The following is a 9,178-nucleotide window of genomic DNA, read 5'->3' on the forward strand; positions in this document are numbered from 1 at the left end:
AAGACCTTAATATTTTGTCTCAAAGTATTCATTACAACAACAAATCAATATGCAAAATGACAGTGATTAGCATATAAACTACATGCTTTTTGGCCAATTCACAAATTCACATCATTTTCCGGAGCTGTATAGGAACTGGAGGCTTATTTGAATATTAAGACATAAATTACCTCACCAAGTCTTAACAGTACATACATCTAACCTTGGGACAAATAAGACAAAAACCAAGCCAATGTTCAGTATCAAAAAGTGTGATGATGTCCGTGATGCCGGACATTTCAAAGACACCCTTTGAGAGCAATAACTAGAATTGAATATTCTATTTGAAACTGAATCAAATCAACTGAAATTCAACTGGCTGCTTAATGGCTAAGAAATTACTTTCAATCTGAGTAAGCTGAACACTTAATTTATTGCTACTTGTCTTGCGCTTCTAAATTCAATTATCTTCTGTATTTGACACTCTGTTTAATTGCTTAACTGACATGACACTATTCACATCTCTCCCAATAGGTCAAACACAGGTCATTGAGGTGAATCAATACTCCTGAATCACTAAAGATATCAGTTCAAATGAAGAAATTGTTCACAGGATACATCGTTTTGTTTTCTTTAGTTTTATTTCAGTTGGTGGAGTCACATTAGCCAACCAATTATACACCTTGGTTCATTAATATGGTTACTCAGACAAAACACTTCAGTAATTCGCCTATTCATGTTGGTATGACATAGACCCTTTTTCTCTTTGAGCAAATGTGAATGGATGTATCATTTGTCCCTGTTGTGAGTCAGCATGTGTTGCTTTTGGTGTTCTTTTCGTGCGAACCCCTTGCCGCAGACGCTGCAGCAGTGCGGTTTCTCCCCTGTGTGTATGCTCATGTGTCGCAGCATCGACCCGCGCTCGCTGAAGCGCACGCCGCACTCGCTGCACATGTACGGCTTCTCCCCCGTGTGCGTCCTCATGTGGACTTTCAGCGCTCCGCTCTTATAGAACTTCTTGCCGCAGATGTCGCAGCCGTGCGTCGTCTGCCCCGTGTGGATCATCGTGTGCATGTTCAGAGACGACGTCTGACCGAATCCCTTGCCGCAGACGCTGCAGATGAACGGCCGCTCCCTCGTGTGAACTCTCATGTGACTGACCAAATTGCCTTTGTGACAGAATCCCTTGTGGCAGACGGTACAGACGTGCGGCTTTTCTCCCGAGTGGATCCTCATGTGCGCCTTCAGGTTGCAGTTCTGGGCGAATGTTTTACCGCACACGCTGCAACAATACGGTTTCCCTGTGTGAAGTCTCATGTGAGACTTCAGAGTGTCGCTGCGGGGAAATCTTTTGCCGCAGAGAGTGCAAATGAAGGGTTTTGCATTTGTGTGGGACCTCATGTGAATTTCCAATAACCTGTATCTGTCAAAATGCTTTCCGCAGACGCTGCAGGTGTTTTTTCGGGTGTAAATCTCCAAGTGAAGCCTCAAACTTTCCTCCGATTCAAAACATTCACCACACACGCCGCACGTGTCTGTGCCTGTACTGTGTTTTTGCACATGGTTCATTAGAGTGGCCATGTAGCAGAAAGACTTTCCACACACTTTGCAGCAGTGGGGAGCAGAATGAACGCGGCGACACGAGTTCATGTGGGACAATTTAGAAGATTTCTTGGTTTTAGAGCGTTGTTTTGATCTTTGTACAACAGATTTTTTCTGTTTCTTTTTTGATTTCAAAAGCCGAGGGCCTCTTTCCCTCCAATCTCTGTCACCATCGCTACTGTCATTCTTGCCCTCGCCACTGTCTCTGCCTTCACTCTCGGATGAAGAACAGCCGGATGAAAGGGGCTGACAGTGACCGGATGATTTGGCCCAGATGTCTTCTCTGATCTGGGGGGGATCTGCGTCCCCCTGGCCCAAACTGAGGTTCCACTCTGGCCCGGGAACAACCACCTCTTCCCTGACAGAGACTGTACACTGCAGAGTGTCTGGAGAGAAGGAGAAAGAGAAAATTCAGTTATCTACTGTTGCAAACTGCTGGTCTAAATTGACAAATTTCAGCACATTAACAAACCACAAACCCTTGAGTCATATTTAGGAATGCAGGGATAACCGGATAACTCTAAACAACTGGTCATGAAAAAAGCAACCAACTGTGGGTGGATCGTTAGTTTGGGTACAAAACATTGAGGAACAATATCCCTGTTTACTCTGACAAAACAAGAATTACAATGTGATTCTTTTTCAGTTATTTCTTTAACTGGAGAAATCCTGCTTCTTTAAATATCCAGCTGTAATCATTTGACTTACACACCTGCTCTGTGTAACCTGACCTCCGGTTTCAGAAAGATATTCAGCAGCTTGTGTTGGCGGTCGATCTCCTGCTTTGAGCGGTTAACTTCCACCTCGTACTCCGCCATCATTTTCTCTACAGCCAGCAGTATCTCCTCCGCAGCCGCAGCCAGCCGTCTGTCCACAGCCGCTCTCTGCAGCTGGATCTCACACATTTCTAGGAAGAACACAAACAAATCAATATCTTTGAGTAAGGATTTACCATCCTGTGTCTTTTTAACAACAAAATCAAACCTGTCAGTGTCACATATCTGTTTTAAATCTTCTGTATTTATTAACATCCTCCATACACATGACATCACAAGTAGCACAATGGGAAGAAAAAAGCACCGCCGTTGATACATATATATGAAATTATAAACGGAATGTTAAGTTATAATAGGACAGTAAATGAAGACGGACTTTTTACATTTTGATCCCACAAGAGTCTGAAAACAAATACAAATGAATACAAAACATTTCTCCCCAATATAAAAAGGTTCATAATATATTGATAATCAGAGTCTACATAAGAAAAATTAAACAAAGTATCGAAGTCGCTTATATTAATTTGTGCATTCAGTTTTCCCCCAAGGGAGACATTCATATCATTCCAAAATCTGGTGTTGAAAATAGATTCACAAAAAGGATGTTTGATAGTTTCTTCTTCCAGATCACAGAAACTACATACAAGGGTCAACATCCAAGATCAATTTTGCAATGAATTTATTGCAACACTTATGCATGACCTCTTAAGATACTTCTTTAACTTTGTTTCATAAGTCGACACCCATTGGAAAACAGCAGCTGGGGTGAACCTCCTGTCCCTTATAAACATATTGTTGTTTCTCCAATTATACTAATGCAAATAATTTCTGCAAATTCAAAGATATCAGGTTGGTAAGAGACAGCAAATCTGTACCTGGCAGATAATGATGGAAGTAAATACAAATGAACTGCAGCGACATCTAGTGGCCGTTCGGGCTCCAATCACAGCATTCTAGTTAACATTAACTGGCTCGGCTGACATGACAGGGTACTTTTCCTCTGTCCCAGTGAGAACCAGTCCTTCAGAACAACTTTTATTTCCCCATTCACTCACCTGCAGTGTGTGTCTGTGTGTCTGGGTTGTTTATATTCTGCTCTGTGTTGTCAGTTTCTGAAAGAGAAGTTCCCTCTTCGCACTCTGCTAACATCGTCTTTCTTTCTACAATCTCGAAAATCTCCTCGGCAGCCGCAGCTACTCGCTTCATGATATGCGTCCTCAATATCTTTATTTTAGACATTTTAAGAGAAAGCTAATTCGTATATTTTACAAGGTAGTTAAAGCTGTTTCTGGCCTACAACACATTGACTATCGGCTGTGTTCCACCAACTATCTAGCTAGCTAGCAATGTACCTGTCAGTGTCAAGCCTGACACAATTAGAAAATATGATTTCCGGTCAAAAGCTTCAAAATAAAACCCAAGATGAACATAATTTGAGGGTTGTTTTTTACAACACAGTACCAAACTGAGAATAAAGTATATATTTAAGAAGGCATCTATAGTAAATGAAACATACATGTAAATAAATATGGATACATTAATTAATAATTAATGCATTAAATAATAATGTTAAAAATATTCTTTTTACAAAATGTCCTCACAGCATAGCATACAGGCTATTCAGACATATAGGCTCATCAAGATGCTATATTTATAGGATTGCCAAATACACAAAGAGACTTGCTCAAGGCTGCCTTCCTACTCTGTGCTAATTTGTATTTATAAAAAGGTCCAGACTGAACTCCATCTTTGGCAATGCCTCCCATCCTCTGTATGATGAGCTGATACAGCTACAGATAGAGTGAACCAAGGAACAGTTTGAGCGCTCTTTAATGCCGAATGCCATCCAGCTACACAATTCTTCTTGTCACAAAGGCCTTGCCTCAAGCTTGTACTTGAACTTGAACTTGTAACAAAAAAGATATACGAGTGTGACGAGTGTTGAGCAGTGAACACTCTCTACTCAGCTCTGTCACTGCAAAATATATATTTGCAAAACCTTTTGTTCCCAGGATTTGAAAAAAATGGTGATCATTGATACAATGGTTGTAAATGACTGAAAAATAATGGTTCTATGCTAACAATTAACTGTAAATATTGTTATTGACACTAATGAAGCTATGTAGACTACAATGTGCAGCCAAGACCCCAAGTGTCACTGCAAAGTGTGACTGCTGCTGTGCTTGCTTTTAAAAAACATTTAATATTTGTTTTTCAAATGTCCACTCAGGTGTATTCAATGTTCACAGACACACTGATAGAGCTGTATCCTGTATGTGTCCTTGTGAATATTCATGGTCCTCTTATACTTGAAAGCCTTACATTGCAACTGTTTTCTATTCTGTGTGGGTTGTCACTGGCTCACATCTCGTCTCACTGAGCACTTTGTAACAGACACTGCAGCTGTACGGTTTCTCTTGTGCGTGTGAGCTCATTTGTCGGGTCAGTGTTAAGTTTAAACTGAAGGCTTTCCCACACACACATCAACTATATGGTTTATTTGCTGTTTGGGCCCCATATGTCCTTTTTGACTAAATGCTTTGGTTGCATACGCTGCAACCATATTGTCTTAGTTCTATATGAGTAACATTGTGTTTTTTGTTTTTTAATTTGTAGAATCACTGTACTCTTTTCTACTGGTGTATAACTGACAAGCAACCACTTGACAGACACGCCCTATCAAGAGGATCTGTCACTGAGAAAGTGAGTCCAGCCCTTGGGATTTAAAGCGTGTTCAAATGCATGCTACTGCCCCATTCCCAAGTGCACAATCCACCAAACCTGAGAGGAAAAGAAAAGCTTTAAGTTTAATAGTCTGTGGCCTTGAAAACCTCTTTGGCAAATCAAAGGTAAAAGCCTTTGTAGTTAAGTCAGTAAATCTTGTCAAAACACTGTAGTCTTTGTGTGCCTTATCTAACTTTGCTTATTTCTTTACATTTCGGATTCAAAGGACAAAAACAAGTAGAGTGCCAGTGCTTCAACCTCTGCCCAAGACCAGGCTGCGTCTGCTAGTAAAAATGTAAGTTGCAGAGATAAAGCATACTAATGGGTTAGAAATTATACATGTGATAACTATATTGTCACAGGGCAAGGAACATGGTTACACACAGAAATAGTTTGGTTTTTAGGATAATATCGGATTGTTATATCATTTATCACTTTTTTTGTGTCCTTTAATCTTTTCTGGCAAGTACACCATTTGTTGCTATCACCATTGTGTGTATGCAATTTTGTGTCAAATGAATTCAGCAATTTCAATCTTTTAAGCTTTTATTTGTAAGATGAAAAGAAACAACTTCCCCACACTGAGATCAATGCCATTTAACTGATAATAAATAATATGAAAACAGCATTGTTCTTAGTGTGCTGAAGTTTTCTTTTCATTTGGACTACATTTTACCTCCAGCAACTCCAGAATAAGGCACAGAGAGTTGTTCTAAAGAGCTTAAGTATCTTTAGCATCCAGTCAGACATTTGTGTTTTCAAAAGCAGGTTACCTCTAATTAGCAAGACAATTTCCAGTTGTCATATCAAATCTCTTCCTCTCTCACTTTTAACTATATAGGCCTAACATTAAGGCTGTGAGTCAGGGTCCACATGAAACTAACAGAGGCATAGATGGGGTAGAGCAGATCTTACAGCATGGGTGGATCTAAATATGTTATAGAAATACAGCATTTATGACTCCTGCAACTCATGAGATTGAAAATCTTGAAATGGATGGAGGTACACACATTCATTCTATACAATAAATAAACAATTCGCACAATTCCTAATGCAGAAAATACATTTTTTTGCTGTACTAGTGAAGTGAGGCCTTTACTGTATTAGGTATGATTAATATCATAAGATATTCACATTGAATTACTGTAAAACTGTGTACATTTTCCAGCTTATAATGTGGGTTTATTATGAAATTAATTTACTTTGAGTGGTTTCAGCTTGGGGTTACATTGTGTAAGGCAAGATCAATCAAATAAAAAATATATATATGTTTGCAGAAACCAGTGTTTTATGATTTCTCAGGATTCCAGACCAGCTGAATCCTTTTCCACGTCTCCACTTTTCATCTCGCGTCTCTTCTCTGAATGAGTCTTAACGTGACGCCGCAGGTCGTTCTCGAGGACGAAGCCTTTAGCGCAAACCTCACATTTAAAGGGCTTCTCTCCCGTGTGGTTTGCCATGTGATACTTCAGGTGCTGATTCTGCTTGAATCCTTTCCCACACAGGCCGCAGCTGTACGGCTGCTCTCCTGTGTGGGCCATGCTGTGCCTCTTCAAGTTCCTGTTGTCGCTGAAGCCTTTGCCGCAGACGGCACAGACGTACGGCCTGTCTCCCGTGTGAATCCTCATGTGGGTTTGCAGGAGTCCGTTGCGGTGGAACGCCTTGTCGCAGAAGCTGCAGGCGTAGGGTTTTTCTCCCGTGTGTGCTCTCATGTGCGCCATCAGGTTGCCGTTCTGAGTGTAGGCTTTGCCGCACGTGTTACAGACGAACGGTTTCTCCCCGGTGTGGGTCCTCATGTGAGTTTTCAGATGCCCGCTGTGGTCGAACCCTTTCTCGCACACCAGGCACTTATACGGCATGTCTCCGGTGTGAGCGCCTATGTGCTTCTCCAGAGCGTTAATTGTACCGAACTGCTTTCCACAAATATGGCAGACCTCTGTTTCCTGTGCATGGGTTTGAAGGTGAGACATCAGGTTCATGTCAGGCTCCAAACATTTACCACATACACCACAAATAGTGGCATCTGCTTCATGTTTTTGTATATGATTGATCAAAAAACCCTTATAGGAAAATGACTTTCCACACAGTTTGCAACAATAAGAAACGCCGCGACTTAAGTGAACAGATTTGGGATGGGACGGCTCTGTAGATTTCTTACACTTAGAGCTGATACCAAATATTTGCTTTTTCAATATTTGTGTTGTTAGACTTAAAATATGTTCTCCACCCTCCCTCCAACCCCCATTCCTGTCTTCATTCTCCAGTTCAGAACAGTCTGAATTGTTGTCCTGGCAGTCACTGGCTGCTTCTGATACACCGCAGCTCTCTCCATTCAGTTCACTTTCCCTCCGTTCGGCTGAGCCGCCTGTTTGAAGGTCTGCCTCTCTGTTTTGTCCATCTTGGGTTCGGCGAAAACGTGAGGAATGAGCTCTGTCTCGATTGTGGACAAACTCCACCGACATCGGAGGGACCGTGACCTTCATGATGTTGTTTTGGTTGATGTGGACTTCCTCCTGCTCCTCTTTAAGCTGCAGCGGGTCCACCTGGCTCCTGTCCTCTGCAGGGGGAAGCCTTCGTTCACAGACACACTTACTGAGCTGCTGGGGGTCTGCGGAGAGGGGGAGGGGGAAAACAGAGGTGTGATCAGGTCCACAAAAAATAATAAACCAATCAATAAATAAAAACAGGAAAAAACGGGTGGAAAAGCACTATTGGGAAAAAACTAATGCAGCAAAGAGAGACTAGAAGTGCTAGTTTCAGCTCACACTGTTGCTGACAGTGTTGTATGACAGTGCTGAAAACTCACTTGAGGTGAAGCACTCTCCCGTACTTTTGCTCAACCATGCAAAAGAAAAAGAAGTGTACTGTGAAGGACAAGTGGTGGACCCAAAACCTTGCGAGACTAGTAAGCCGACATACTTCACTGATGGAATGAATGGATAGTATTCAGTTCTGGAGGTTTATGTTTATTTGAATGAAAAAATGACAACTTTCCAGCATGATTTCCTCTTTGTAAAATGAAATTAGATCAGAGTATGATGTCTTCAGAACAGACAAACAAGAACAAACACAAACAAAGAAATAATATTTAAACCCATTCCTGCCACAGAGGTACTGCATCTACATCAGTTCATGGGTTTGGGCCAACAGTACCATTGGGAGGAATGATTCACATACCCGCCCTCTTGAATGGTTTCTCCTGTTCCAGCAGTTTGTTTCTGTGTTCAGTCTCTTTCTCTTTAGCCCGGTCAGTTTCCTCCTGGTACTCTGCCACTGTTTCCTCTACAAACCCAAGTATCTCCTCGGCAGCTGCAGCCAGTCGCTTGCTCACATGTGTTCTCCGCAGCTGTACAAGGGACATTTCTACAACAATGAAAATGATAAGAACCTGTCATTTGTCCACTAAAGAGACCCTGCGCCTATATGGCAATAAAAGTCACAAATCAATTCACACCTGACAAATCAATCCCTTGTAATTCAAGTGCAAATCTGAGGTTCTGTTTTGATCAAGGCGCCTTTTTCCAACTTTCTCTTTCTCTTGTGGACTTGTTACTGGCAGTATGAGCGTAAACAAACCTTTCACAACTTTGTAATACATTAAATAAGTCCTGTCTACTCTTGAAATAACACTCAAGTCAAAATGTTACTTTTTGTGTCGGAGGTAGATTGGTACCTTTATCGTTTGTACTAAGGCTCGTGCCGTTTGGTCACCTGTTCTCTACGAAGTTCCCGTTACAATTAAAAGAAAGTTGATATTATATATATGTTATATATATATGATACCAAAAATACCAATAAATACCACCCACATACCTGTTTCTTTTCCTGTCCTTGGCTTAAGGACGATAGACTTGTGCTCATTCAGCTTTGAACGGAAAGCTTCCTCATATTCTGCTATTGTTTTTTCCACAATCCCGAAGATTTCTTCTGCAGCTGCGGTTAGCCGTTCATTTATAAACTCCCTTAAAATCTGAATCTTCATTTTTTTTTAACGTAAAACCACTGTTGTCCGATGTTCAACTGTTAACGTGATATAGCTGTTGAAATTGTAAAAAAATAAATAAATATACAGCTATATTAACAAAAAAATTAAGAAG

General features: G+C 41.0%; 2 protein-coding genes across 3 annotated transcripts; both read right to left on the reverse strand.

Moving 5' to 3' along the window:
* Positions 1-234: 234 nt before the first annotated feature.
* Positions 235-3,641, reverse strand: LOC139914428 (uncharacterized). Its single transcript, XM_071902755.2, has 3 exons — positions 3,413-3,641; positions 2,294-2,488; positions 235-1,967 (listed from the first exon to the last, which is right to left on the reverse strand). The coding sequence occupies exons 1-3, from the start codon at positions 3,594-3,596 to the stop codon at positions 769-771; spliced, it is 1,578 nt and encodes a 525-aa protein (XP_071758856.2). The 5' UTR covers positions 3,597-3,641; the 3' UTR covers positions 235-768.
* Positions 3,642-5,523: 1,882 nt separating this feature from the next.
* On the reverse strand, positions 5,524-9,178 carry LOC144542977 (uncharacterized). 2 transcript variants are annotated; one of them, XM_078290841.1, is made up of 3 exons: positions 8,895-9,178; positions 8,259-8,444; positions 5,524-7,689 (listed from the first exon to the last, which is right to left on the reverse strand). In XM_078290841.1, the coding sequence occupies exons 1-3, from the start codon at positions 9,061-9,063 to the stop codon at positions 6,380-6,382; spliced, it is 1,665 nt and encodes a 554-aa protein (XP_078146967.1). In that variant the 5' UTR covers positions 9,064-9,178; the 3' UTR covers positions 5,524-6,379. The 2 variants fall into 2 exon arrangements, with proteins under 2 accessions (XP_078146967.1, XP_078146968.1); XM_078290842.1 differs by having other exon boundaries at positions 8,259-8,427; positions 8,895-9,080.

This window comes from Centroberyx gerrardi, chromosome 20 (genome assembly GCF_048128805.1).
Source record: "Centroberyx gerrardi isolate f3 chromosome 20, fCenGer3.hap1.cur.20231027, whole genome shotgun sequence".
Lineage (NCBI taxonomy): Eukaryota > Metazoa > Chordata > Actinopteri > Beryciformes > Berycidae > Centroberyx > Centroberyx gerrardi.